This window comes from Aethalodelphis obliquidens, unplaced genomic scaffold (genome assembly GCF_003676395.1).
Source record: "Aethalodelphis obliquidens isolate GAN/ISIS:26980383/991018 unplaced genomic scaffold, ASM367639v1 scaffold18, whole genome shotgun sequence".
NCBI classification, from domain to species: domain Eukaryota; kingdom Metazoa; phylum Chordata; class Mammalia; order Artiodactyla; family Delphinidae; genus Aethalodelphis; species Aethalodelphis obliquidens.
Genome location: NW_020837962.1, coordinates 14,837,250 through 14,850,948, shown reverse-complemented (window position 1 = coordinate 14,850,948; position 13,699 = coordinate 14,837,250). Strand labels below are relative to the sequence as shown.

The 13,699-nt window shown below is 43.1% G+C and overlaps 1 protein-coding gene across 8 annotated transcripts in view; it reads left to right on the top strand.

Annotated features, from left to right (window-relative positions):
* The first annotated feature begins 7 nt into the window (after window positions 1–7).
* Window positions 8–13,699, top strand: part of DZANK1 (double zinc ribbon and ankyrin repeat domains 1) — a 74,523-nt gene continuing 60,831 nt past the window's right edge. For 3 of the 8 annotated variants that reach the window (XM_027118267.1, XM_027118261.1, XM_027118268.1), the window contains exons 1-4: window positions 8–391; window positions 2,243–2,421; window positions 5,660–5,813; window positions 12,459–12,573. In XM_027118267.1, coding sequence (XP_026974068.1) covers window positions 2,313–2,421; window positions 5,660–5,813; window positions 12,459–12,573 — 378 coding nt within the window. In that variant the 5' untranslated portion in view covers window positions 8–391; window positions 2,243–2,312. The remainder of the gene's footprint in view (window positions 392–2,242; window positions 2,422–5,659; window positions 5,814–12,458; window positions 12,574–13,699) is intronic. The other 5 variants (XM_027118266.1, XM_027118265.1, XM_027118264.1 and 2 more) reach the window with 5 other exon arrangements.

The window sequence follows — 13,699 nt, the reverse complement described above, 5'->3', positions numbered from 1 at the left end:
CCTCTGTGAGGGCAAGTTCTCGGTCGCCTACGGTGAAGCCTGACGAAAGGAGCTCGAGTCGGGTACCAGTCTCCGGGCCAAGCGCAGGGGCGGGGCTAGTTGCTAGGAAGCCGGGTTCCTGCCAATCACCTGCCCGACTCTCAGGTGGCGGGGCGCGGCTCGCAGCGTCTTTGGTAACCCGGACCGCTGTGAAGGAGAGGACGAAGGGCAGTGAGCGGTGGGCTGCCTGCGTGGGGGGCTGCGGAGGTACTCCGGGGTTCCCAATCGGGTCCCGGTGGCCGGAGGAGAAGGAGGAGGACGGCAGCCCTCACTCCTGCTGAGAGGTAGCGGACGTCCTTGGGTGCACCTGAAGGACGGGGACAAGGACCAGGCGCGGTTCCGGATGCGGGCGGTGAGGGAGCAGTCTGGATGGAGGGGTTGCGGGGTAGGGGATGCTGTTGACGCCACACTGACATTTGGGCCTAACGGATCGGTCTACTGATTGATCTTCTTCGCTCGGGGCCCACTGGCCTACCCACTGGCAGCCTTCCAAGGGCAGCTCCTAGTCGCCTCATGAATTATTCCCTCCCCAAATGTTTTTATTTTGAACTAGTTTTTAACTGTTTTTATTTTAACTGTCTCTCACTTAAATGAAAGTGTGAGGACGGGCAAGCTCCAGAGTCCATCCCTTCTGTAGGGGCCGTTGCTCCACTATCTATATCTGTATCTGCAATTTAAATTCTTAGCCTCCGACCTGGAACTGTCCAACCAGGCATTAAGTTCACTGCTTAAGTTTAGTTATCCCACCTTTGGGTTATATTCTGTGACAAACCTCAAACCACAGAGATGTTCAGGGCAACATTATTTATTTTAAATTTTTTTTTTTTTTTTTGGTCGTGCCTCAGACTTGTGGGATCTTAGTTCCCCGACTGGGGAGGGAACCTGGGCCCCCTGCAGTGAAAGCGTGGAGTCCTAACCACTAGACCGCCAGGGAATTCCCAGGGCAACGTTATTTAGAATAGCAAAACCCAAAACTAAAAAGAAACTAGTAAATGCCTAAGTGTCCAATCACAAATTGATAAATAAGATTCTATAAGTACTTGGAAAATTGTAAATAATAGTGGAGGGTGCAAGAAGTACACTATAAAATTCGAGTTTTAATATAGATTTTAATTGAGTAAAACCTATGCATCCATTATCATTGAAATTTGAACAGACCATCGGAGATGTAAATGGTTGCTGTATTAAGGTGTGGGGGTTTCTTTCCCCCTGAATCCTTTATGTATTAATAATTATGAGCCCCCCCCCCGCAAGAAAAAGATCCCTAAGGCCTCCATACTTGTACTTAATTATTTATAAATACAGTAGATGGAGTGGGAGACTTTTGTGTTTTTTTGCTCACTGTTTATATCCATGCTAGCTTTCTTCCGGCTGAGGCGTGATCCTTTGCCATCCTTCTAAAGTTTCTTTTGCAGCTTTCACGTGCAAGAACCAATTGGTGACAACTGCAGGGCTTTGAACCTGGAGCTCTCCCAAAGGAGTTGGCTCTAAATTAACATTTCATGCTACATACAGAGTTACTTCTGTTCCTCTTGTGTGCTGACTTGCCTGAAACCAAGAGAGGTGGCAGAAAAATGTGGTAATGATCCAGGGGTTGCTCAGGTCAGGTCATCAGTGATGGTCTCTACTCTGATGAGTTCACTTAATTTGTCCATTTAAAAGAATTTTGTGCCCCCATCCCATACATTCATGCTTTTTCTCCCAAAGTGAGGTAAATATTTAGATAATCAAAACCCCACACCAGATCTCAACAGCAAGAATACAGCTGAAACAATAATTATTTCAATTAAAAATGATATTTGTGGGCTTCCCTGGTGGCGCAGTGGTTGAGAGTCTGCCTGCCGATGCAGGGAACACGGGTTCATGCCCCGGTCCGGGAAGATCCCACATGCCGCGGAGTGGCTGGGCCCATGAGCCATGGCCGCTGAGCCTGTGCATCCGGAGCCTGTGCTCCACCACGGGAGAAGCCACAACAATGAGAGGCCCGCATACCGCCAAAAAAAAAAAAAAAAAAAAGATATTTGTATTAACACAACATTGTAAATCAACTATACTTCAATTTAAAAAAGACAAAAAAAAAAAACCCAAAGAACTGAGATGAGTCTCCCAAAAAATAAAAATGATATTTGTAGATAATGGATTAACAGTATTCTCTTTAGTTTTTACTGGTCTCACTGTATTTGAACGAGGTGCTTCTCTTCAGTGTTTGTGTTCAAATATAGGTGCCCATTGGAATTTATTTTCATCCACTGTTTTTAATGTAAGGAGGGGAAATGACGGCTGGTTCAGTGTGTGTCCCTCAAATCATTCCCCTGCGGGTGCCTCAGCCCAGAAAAGCCAACCATGAAATTGATAACAATACGCTTTTGGAAATGAAATCAGGTAAGAATCAAATATACTTGAAATCATTTAAAATAACACTGCCATATTCTTTATATTCATCTGGTTGTTGATTTATCTCTTTACATGTTTTCTATAATCAGGATCTTGGGAAGTTTGTAAAACTTCCAAAATTTGAAACAATGGTAGTTTATAGAGTGGTATTTATATAGATTAAAACTCTTGCCAACCTTCCATTTGTGTGGGTAATAGTTGTAGCAATGCCTTGACTCACCTTAGCCAAGGGAGGATTTCCTGATGCTTCCCCAGACTTTCCCAGGATTCTCATTATTTTTCTGGGATTTCAGTGTGACCTGCTAACACAGGCTTCCCAGTCAGACAGGTTGGAGAGTGAATCCTGGCTTTGAGAACTTCTAGTGACCTTCAATACATTGTTGTGCCTTTATAAGTCTCAGCTTCCTCACTGTAAGAGAGTGATAGTATTATCTACTGTTTACAGCCATTGTGAGGTTTAATGAATCGATATGTGATGTGAGGGGCACAGGGTCTGTCACATGGTAATGCCAAAAGAAATCTTAGCTATTTCTGCAGAAATAAAGCAGTGAATGCATTTCCTGTTAATGCCAGGAATACACACACACACACACACATACACATATACATATATAATTAACATAAGGAGAAGGAAAAGTTTTATAGATAGAACATATGAACAAATACTTGTTTAAAACAGACTCTGACTTGCAGCCACATGGATGGACCTAGAGATTATCATATTACATGAAGTAAGTCAGACAGAGAAAGACAAATATCATATGATATCACTTATATGTGATACAGATGAACTTATTTACAAAACAGAAATAGACACACAGACATAGAAAACAAACTTATGGTTACCAAAGGGAATAGCAGGAGCGGGGGAGATAAATTAGGAGTTTGGGATTAACATATACATACTACTATATATAAAATACATAAACAAGAAGGAACTTCTGTATAGCACAGGGAACTATACTCAATATCTTGTAATAGTCTATAATGGAAATGAATCTGAAAAAGAAACAAATAGTATACATATGTATAACTGAATCACTTTGCTGTATATGTGAAACTAATACAACATCGTAAATAAATTATACTTCGATTTAAAAAAACAGACTCTGAGACTCCAGTTATGTATTTTAATAACTAATGTGCATACAAACTATTTATCTGTATCGATGGTGTGACACCTGGGCTTCCTAGACTAAGAGTTCCAACTAAGAATATATTACGTTATACTGTATCTCCCTTTATCTTAAAAGCCAATATTATTTTCAAAAATTCTCAAACCAAAATACAAGTCTTAGTATATGTGCCCATAACCCTCAGGAGAAGTTGGGTGATTATTGACAAATGACAGGATATCCAAATTCTCTAATATTGAAAATGTCTAATAAATAAAAGATTCTACAATTCAATGACAAAAATAATAATAACCCAATAGTAAAATGGACAAAGGATGTGAAAGAACACTTTATAGGAAAGGAGATACAAATATCTTTTAAACATATGAGAATATGCTTCTACTCACCCCTTCACCAGCTTGCTGAGCAGACCTTTTCCCCTGCTTTTTTTTACTCCCTTGCATTTAATCACCACTTAACAGATTATATGTAATTTTTTGTTTGTTTACTGCTTGTGTGTTTTTCCCAAAACGGAAGCTCTATGACAGCGGGGACTTTGGTCGTTGGTGTATCCCCAGTGTCTGGAACAGTGTCTGGCATGTAATAGGTACTTGGTAAATATTTGTTGAATGAATGAGTGAATCTTACTCAAAATGTAAGAAATGTGAGTTAAAACTATGAGATACTTTTTTTTTAACCTAGGAAAATATAAAAGAAATATTGGCAAAAATAAAAGAAAAAATGGTCACACACAATATGGCTGAGATTGTGGGTAAACACGCACTTCCGTGCCTTGCTGATAGCAATGTGAATTGTTTCACTGTCTGTGGAGGCAAGTTTGGCACCGTTAACCAAAATTACAAGTGCCCGTAGCTTTTGACTCAACAGTACGAGTTCTACACATTTTACAGATGTACTTATAAAAAGAACTCTTTATAGGGTTATTCATTACAATGCTTGTAATAGCAAAAGAAAAAGAAAAAGAAAGAAAGAAAAGGAAAGAAGACAGTTTAGATGTTCATCTGTAGGGATTGGCTCTTTGCCAATGATACATCCATAGAAAGACAGAATACAGTACAGCCGTAATGAAGAATGGGGATGCTTTTATGTACCAATATAGGGCAATATCCAAGACAGATTGTTAAATGAAAAGAGAAATGTGTAGAACAGGGTATGATAAGCCACCATTTGTATATAAAGAGAGGGGGGAGCGCTTCTCTGGTGGTGCAGTGGTTGAGAGTCCGCCTGCCGATGCAGGGGACACAGGTTCGTGCCCCGGTCCGGGAGGATCCCACATGCCGCGGAGCGGCTGGGCCCGTGAGCCATGGCCGCTGGGCCTGCGCGTCCGGAGCCTGTGCTCCACGGCAGGAGAGGCCACAGCAGTGAGAGGCCCGCGTACAGCAAAAAAAAAAAAAAAAAAAGGGAGGGGGGAAAACTATGTACATATATGCTTGTATGGATGTAAACTATTTTTGGAAGGATAGCTGATATTATTGGTTGCCTTTGGGCAACTTATATCAGGGGTGGGAGGGAGAGTTTTCATTGTATATCCTTTTCTGACCTTTTGAATCTTGGATCATATGTATTTTTTACCTTTACAAATGTTCTAAGAAATGTAGGAATCATTTACCTAGTCCAAATAAAATATAACAAAAGCATTTCTTGAGCAATGCTCCAAGAATGAAAAATTAGCTTCTGCTTTCTAAGTAGGCATTGCAGTTTTAAAATTCACCCCTGCTTGATTTGTATCATTGCTCTATTGGGGAGGCAAAATACCATAGTGGTTCAAGAGCATGGCCTATGGATCCAACCTCCCATAAGTCAAACCACAACTCTGCTGTTATTTAACAAGTTTCTTAACGTCTCTGGGACTCAGTTTCCTCATCTGTAATGTGGGTATAAAATAGGACCTATCATAAGGTTGTACTGATAAAATTAGCTAATTCATGTAAAGCACAGTGCGTGGCACAAAGAACTCAATTATTGTTAGTTATTGTTATTCATTTCTACAGTACATTTAAAAAAACTCATTAAATAACTGACCCATAGGTGTTATTCAGGGACTTGCTACTTTAATGTTAATTCCAGATATCCTCTTTTGGGTTTTTCAGACACCCCAGATGTCAACATATATTATACCCTGGATGGCAGCAAACCTGAATTCCTAAAGAAAATTGGTTATGGTGAAAACACTACGTTGAAGTATATGAAGCCTATTACTCTGCCTGATGGAAAAATACAAGTTAAAGCTATCGCAGTGTCTAAGTAAGTTAAGAGCATAATGATTAAGATAATTTGTATTTATTATGTTTTAATTTTATTAATTTCAATGAGAATCAGTTCTGGATTAGAAGTACACTAAAGAAAAAGTTATCTTAATTTCAGCACATATCTAACTTTTTTGTTTTGTTTGTCCTCTGTTGAGTTATACTGTAAAGTACACAAATCGTAAGGGTACAGCTCAGTGAAGGCTATGTATATTAATACTGTTTTTAGTTTGAAATCCACATTGGGATTTTGGGAAGGAAGAGCCTTTTCAGGGTTTGGGACCTCCAAAGAGATTCGCCTGGCTCTGAGGAGAATTCTGTTTTTAGTGAATGGTTCTTTTATTTCCCAGGACGTGCCTATGACCACTGTGGTTCTCTCTCTGATTTTGTATTCACTTTATTGGCCTTCAAAGCTACTGTCATTTCAGTTTGTTAAACATTAGCTACTTCACTCTTTTCTTTGTCCTTTCTTTCCTAGTCAATGATTTTTTTTTTTTCATTTTCAAATATAGAAACACCACTTAATTTGGTAAACTTCACTGTGGGTTGTAGAGAAGAAAACCCTCAAATGCTTTGCAGATTTGTGTGTCTGTGATAGAAGAATTATTTTGTGCAGCAAGACAGGTTTAGCCACATTTTTGGAAGACTTTTAAGCCCCAAACCAATACCTGGCTGGCCCAGTTAATTTAAACGAGACTCCAGGCTCCCCCTGCTGGCTGAACTACTGCGTGGCTTTTTGACAAGAGCTACAAGTTCTACACCAAAGATGATTGCTTAGGCATTAAAAAAAATTTTTTTAATAATAAAATAAAAATAAAACCAAACAAAACAACCTCCTTACACATTATTATTCTTTACTAAAGATTGGAATCTGTGTCTTTTCCCACTTGCCAAACCATTTCTATTGAAACAAATCATCTCAATTGTTAAAAATGAATAAGCTAATTACTCTGGTGCCCAATGCTGCAAAGCAGCCCCCTTTTTTTTTTTTTTTGTGGTACGCGGGCCTCTCACTGTTGTGGCCTCACCCATTGCGGAGCACAGGCTCCGGACGCGCAGGCTCAGTGGCCATGGCTCATGGGCCCAGCTGCTCCACGGCATGTGGGATCTTCCAGGGACCGGGGCACGAACACGTGTCCCCAGCATCGGCAGGCAGACTCTCAACCACTGCGCCACCTGGGAAGCCCCAAGGCAGGCCCCTTTATAAGCTGCAGGTGGTCATAAAGTGAAGTAGTAGTTAATGACTATGTAGTTCAAAGGAGTTAATAAAGCTTCCAAAAGAGTCTGAAAAATAAGGGCATTGTTAATGCCTCTCACCATCTTGCTCTGTGCCCACTAAGTGTCTGCTCTGAAAAACTGTTAGTATTTCAGATGCGCTCAGCTTAGGGAAAGTATCTATGCAAAACATTTTTGAGTTTTCAAGGCAGAAAATTAGTGCTTCTATCCATTTGCGATAAAATAGTTCTTGAAAGGAAATGAATAAGAGCTTTGCCATACATGTGCTTTCATGTCCCCATATGTATGTCTATGACTTTCACATCAGAGAATGGTCTGGTAAGGAACACAGGCGGGCAGGAGGGGCCAGGGACTCGGGAACATCTCAGCAAAGGGAGAGGGTTTCAGGTTTGATGGTCTGTGTGTTGATGGTCTAATCCAGGGTCTGCAAACTTTCTGACATCTGCCTTGATTCTTTAAAATCCTCCTTTGTGGTCAAGAGCTTCCTGTCTCTGATATCATCATTTTGTAGTGTTCTGGCAATGAACTTGCATGGTTCTCCTTTTTCTGTCAATGACCTTATATGGTGGCCAAGAAAAATCAAGCCTGGCTGAGGTAAAAGCTGCTTCAACTGAAGGTAGGTGACTGGGGGAGTCAGAGGCCCCTGAGAACAACCATTTTTCTTCAGCAGAACCACGAGGGACTTCCCCGTTTGGCAGCAATGATTAATAAAGTAAACGTATCCGCAGGCTACCAGGGCATCCCACAGGCATCCATCTACCGCCCCTGGACCTAAAACCTTGCGTTTGCGTGGATGACAGATCCAGCTGCCATCTCCAGAGGCAGCGACAAAGGCAAGAAGACGCTGCTCGGAGTGTGGGAAAGAGGATGGAGTTTGTTGACCTGCAGATCTGGATTTTAATCCCAGTTCTATTGCCTCCTCTTCGTGTGACCTTGGCTTAAGTTATGTGGCCTTTGGCATCTCAGTTTCTTCCTTTGTCACATGAGGTTAACAGGACGCCCTTGGAAGCCACTGTGAAGGGCAGAGGTGATACACTTGGGATCAGGCAGGTGGCAGCTGTAGTGATTGTCTTTCAAATTCTTAACGAAGGGCTAACAGATTGCTGTCATGTGACCCACCTCAAAAGTCAGCCTCCTATTTGAAAAGTTCATGCCTGGGTGAATAAGCGGTTTCCATTCAACCCCTTCATGTTCCTAAACCAGAGGTTCCCAGTTGGGCATAATTTTGCTCCAAGGGGTCATTTAGCAACGTGGGGAAACATTTTGGTCGTCACGCTGGAAACGGGAGTGTGTTAGTGGCATCTGGTGGGTGGAGGCCAAAGATGCCGCTGAGCATTTTACAGTGCACAGGACAGCCCCACAGCAGCGATTACCCAGCCCCAAATATCAAAAATTTCCAATAGGTTGAGAAAACCTGGCCTGGACAAGTTGCAGAATTCTTCCAGATCCAGTTTTTTTCACTCCCTTGCAATCATTCAAGTAATTATGGTGCTTTATGGAGAGGATAATAATCTTTACAGGGATAGAGCTATGAATACTTTTTTTTTACCTTATATTGGTATTTCTAAAGATACATATTTATGGCATCTGATTCCAATCCTAGCAAAAATGTATGTGTGTTCAAATGAGATTTGGGCTCTGAGTAGAATTCCTAGCTCCAATCCCAAACCTAAGCCTTTTTTGGATTACCATCAGAAAATCCTTCCACCTAGCAGGCAGTCTGAGCTGGTTTCTGGGTGACAAGGTCTATGGGTAGAAGCCCTGGCTGGGTCCCCAAGGAAAGGGCTAGCTAGGGTGGGGAGACAACCTAGACCTTAAAAGGGGTAGAGCAAGTGGGTGGGAACCAGGCTTCTGCTCAGAGTAATGGGGCTGGTATGTGCACATTCAGGAAGCCTGGGCATTCGCCAGGATTTGAATGGTCCCTGGATGGAAATGTTTGTGAGGTCTAGGAAGTGTGTAACTAGGAGGACAGCTGTATCTCAGATGACAGACCGTGGGCCAAAGATGAGCATTCAGATGAGATGGATGTTGAGGTGAATGAGTTAAGCAGGCATTTCATCTAAAAGACTGTCTCTATCTGCATCCACATATCCGCATCTGTAAATTTGGTTTTGTTATTAAATACAAAACAAAACATGCTTACCCAAAGTTTAGCCACCCATAAGTCACTCCAACCAGTGAACATGCAAGTACCCACTGATCATGTTATTTCTTAAATATTGTCACTCACTGATAGGTAGTGGCCGTTTAGATCAATTGTGTATTTCTGAGAATTTTTTTCTCCTTCTAAAAATGTGGCTTACAACCTCTGCATTGCTTAGGGTTAAACATTTCTCAACTATTTTGGAACTGATGTATATTCATTTCTGAATGTTTACTTAAAGAATTTAAAGCATTTTGGGACACATATTTACTTGAAGCTTCAAGAATTTTAAGAAATATAAAAAACCGACATGTAAGAAATCTGAGAAATTGCAAAAGAAATGTTAATGAAATAGATAAAATAAATCAAAGGCCAATATGAAAATCAATGAGCAAAGCAGACAAAGAAACACCAAAGAGAGAAGACAGCTGGCGATGTAAACAGTATTAAGTTCCTGGGCCAATCAAACAGAACCACCTGTGTTCCAGCTGTGAGCTTTCAGTGCAAATTAGTGGGAGAGAGAGTTAAACATATCAAACAAATACACCAGAGTGTGGTCACCATGATGCGGCAGGGGCTGCTGGTTCTTCCCAATGTCTGTGTTTCTCTTCTTCAAGAATCATAGAGCCCATGATTTTTAGCCAGACATGTGTTTCCTAGAAGAAAGATATTTCCCAGTCCTCCTTGAAGCTAGCTGGAGCCATGTCACCAGGTGTGGCCAGTGGATGCATGTGGACGTGATATGGCAACTTCTGGATTGTACCCTAAAGGAAGAGGTGGGCTGTGGTTCCTGCTGGCTGGAATGTGGCTGTGGTGGGCAGCCACGTTGGGTCAGAGGACACATGCAATGTCCTAGATGTGGTGGAGCAACACAGTGGAAACTTGACCCCAGACCCTGACACCGTGGCTCCTCTGCACAGCTCTGGGTGGATTACAGCCCGTTGCTGCCCTCTTGGTTAAGCCACTGTTGTTTCAGTTCTGTGTTACAACAGCCAAACCTGCATCCTAATACACTAGGGACACATCTCAAGCAAATACCTGCAGAGAACATATTCAAGAGTACAGGTGATCAAAAAAGGCCGACGATATCAAGTGTTGGTGAGTGTGTGGAGAAACCGGAACTCTCAGATGATGCCGGTGGGAATGTAAGATGGAACAACCAAAAGGTTAAACCCACTGACCATATGACCCAGCAATTCTGCTCCTGCGTATCTATCCACACATGTGGCTAGACCGGGCCTTGTTCTTATTATGATTGCAAGAGGCCCTTAGCAATAATCATCAGGAAGATTTGAAAGAGATGAGGTTTATTACTTACAAGTCCTGGAAATTATGTGGCTCACAGCGAGGTCACAGGTAGAGAGAGAGAGAGAGACAGAGGGAGAGACAGGGATGGAGGGAGGGAGTGAGGAAGGGAGAAATCACAGGCCAGAGGTTCTGCTTTTATTGGGGTTGAGGGAGGGGGCTAGGGTTCCACGGGCTCACTCTTTATTGGTGAATTTTAAACGTAAGAGTGAGAATTTAAAGCAGGAAGAGAAAAAACAAGCAACCCAATTGGTCAGTCATTGAAACCAACCAAGATCTCTAAGATAAAGGAGCCTCCGTGGGGGGAGGTGGCCTGGATCTTTATCCAGTCCTGTGGTCGGCAGCGTGTCTACTCAAGATCGCCGCCTTTGAAGTGGATGCCTCAGCAAGCGAAGCTTAAGTCAGGCACTTGTTTGTTACAAAGAAGAGAAAATCCAACCTCCAGGGCTTATACTACAAAGACTTATATGTGAACGCTCATAGCAGCATTATTTATAATAATCCAAACGTTGGAAAAAATCCAAGTGTCCGTCCACTTGGCAATGGAAAAACAAACTATGGTACATCCATAAAATGGAATACTACTCAAGAATAAAGATGAACGAACTACTGATACATGCAACGACATGGGTGAACCTCAAAAAAAAAAAAAAAAGGATGAATGAAAGCAGCCAGATATGTAACACTATATTTGTATGATGACATTTATTTTGAATTTCTAGAAAAGGCAAAACTATGGAGACGGGAAGCAGATCAGTGGTTGCCTGGAGTAGGAGGTGGAAGCAAGGAAGGACGACAAACAGACGCAAGGGAACTTTTCAGTGATGGAGCGTTCTAAAACTGGACTGCGGTGGGGGTTGCACGATTGTGTAAATTTAGGAAATATCATCAAATTATATACTTAGAACAGGTGAATTTTATGTGATGTACATTATACCTCAATAAAACTGTTTTAAAAACTAAAAAGTATAGATGAGCTTCTGGTTCTGAGTTGAAATCACAGCCAGAGTTCAGTTCTGGGCCCTCTGCATTGCTTTCTCAGTGGACTCCTGCTGCGTCCGAGGGGAGCAAGATTCATTGTGAAATATTATGAATAAATTGAGAACTTGCTGGTATTTGAGGAATAACAGTTAAAATCTCCCAGGGCAGCATATATAGTGCTACCCACAACTGGGGTACGGAAAATCCCCATGACTCATATGGAATGAATGATACATAGGTAACCCCATTCTTTGTTTTAGAATAGGTTGAGACTTAACTATGACATCTTTATGGTGAGTGCGATAGATGGTCCCCCAGAATAGCCCCCCATGAACGACGCCTCCCAGGGCAGCCCCTCCGCTTGGACCTGGGCTGGCCCTGTGACTTACTTTTGACCAAGATAACGTACCAGACATGACGCTAAGGCCAGACCACAAGAAGTGTTGCAGTGTCTGCTCTGGTCTCTCGGAACATAAATGCTGGGGGAAGCCAGCCACCGTGTAGGGAGTCTGACCTCCCTGACACTTCCGTACTGTGAGGAAGCCAAGTTCACCACATGCAGAGGGAGATGGACAGAGAGGGAAGGAGAGAGCTGAATGGCCAGCCCAGGCCAGACTTGGAACACGAGGGGAGAGATCATTTTGGACCTCCGGCTGAGTCGGTCTTTGAATCGGCTCCGGCTGACACCTGACTGCAGCCACACGAGAGATGGCAACTGGTAGCACAGATGGCGAACCCACAGCTTTGTGTTCTAAGACATTATGTTTTGGGGCAGTTTGTTACATAGCAAGAGATAACCCGAATAAGAATAAGGTAGGGAAAGATTATAGAAGCTGTATTTTCGTTTCTCCAAATTTAAAATACAATAAATTTAGTCTCTAGACTAAGGGGCTTTATAGAGCCATCTTAATTTCTAGGCACCTTGTCTTTGAATCTTTGTGTAACACGCAGACCTTTTCTGTTCCGAATAATGTTCAGAGACTGCAGACAGAGTGCCATGGTAACAAAGGTGTTTCAGGTGGACTATGTACTGCCAGATACAGTCCCTTCAGAAGACAATGTGGAAAATGCTCTCAAAGACCCTCCAGAGCAGGTACGTAGTGACGCTCTAAGGCATCCGGATCCTCACCGCATCCTCAGCTCCCATTCTCAGTGGTCGCATCTTCCCCTTCCTTTACCACCACAGTCATTCTGCCCATTTTCAGGTCCTTATAGTTGGGGTCAGTATCAACCATTGCAAAGTATCTTTGCTGATTTCCCACCCTTTGGCCAGTCCCTCCTCCACCCTGCCCACTGGAGATTCCTAGCAGGCATCCTTGTCTCCTGTGTCCTTACCTGTCGAAGGAAGCAGGACCCTTTAGCCTGGCATCCTAAGAAGCAGTTTCTGTCCTCATTCTTTGCCTTGTGACTCCCCTGTCTATATTCCAGCCAAACTAAACTGGGCGTCGGTGCTCCGTCTCTGCTCCCCTAGCACCAGGTCTTCTGCTTTTATAAAATGCTTTGATGCTGTGAATACTTTTCTCCCTGTCTGTCTCCCCCATGCACTATAGGCTCCCAGGTGTCAGAGAGCATGTCTGCCATACTCAGCATCTTGCACGGGGGCAGGTAGGAGAGGGCAGAGGGTGTATATTTGTTGACTAGATGCATCAGACTAGTAGAAGCCCTCAGTGGGCATGGCCTTCAATTATGGTGAAACCTTCATTGCCAAATAGCTGCAAAGCCTCATCTCTTTGGAGAATGAACTAGACCTGTCTTGAAAGGATGTTTGGGTTCTGGGCATCAGTGAGATAGATCCCAGGGTCAGAGGATGCGCCAGCCCACGGCAAGGCAACCAACCAAAAAGTCTCAGTCATGGAGGTCTTGCTGGGGGTGACGGGAAGCTTTTTGGGAATCCCTTCAGTCTAATGATTGATCAGAGGCCAGAGAGGAGGCTGTGGGAGCAGAGCAGTGGATACAGGTGTCATGTGGGGCCCCCGTGTGGTCAGGGGTCTACACTGGGCAGGGGCTGAACCCACGTGTAGCAGCAGGTGCTCAGGCTTCAACCAAGCACGAGGGACTGAGCCCAAGGAGAAGGAAATCCAGAGAGAAGCGTATTTATGTTTCAGGGCCGTGTGTGGGCAGGTAGTGGACAGAAGTACTGTCTTGGCCTGACCCCAACCTGTCTTTGCCCCCTGGGTATGGTGGTCCCTCTGTTACTACTCTGACTCCCATTATGGTGA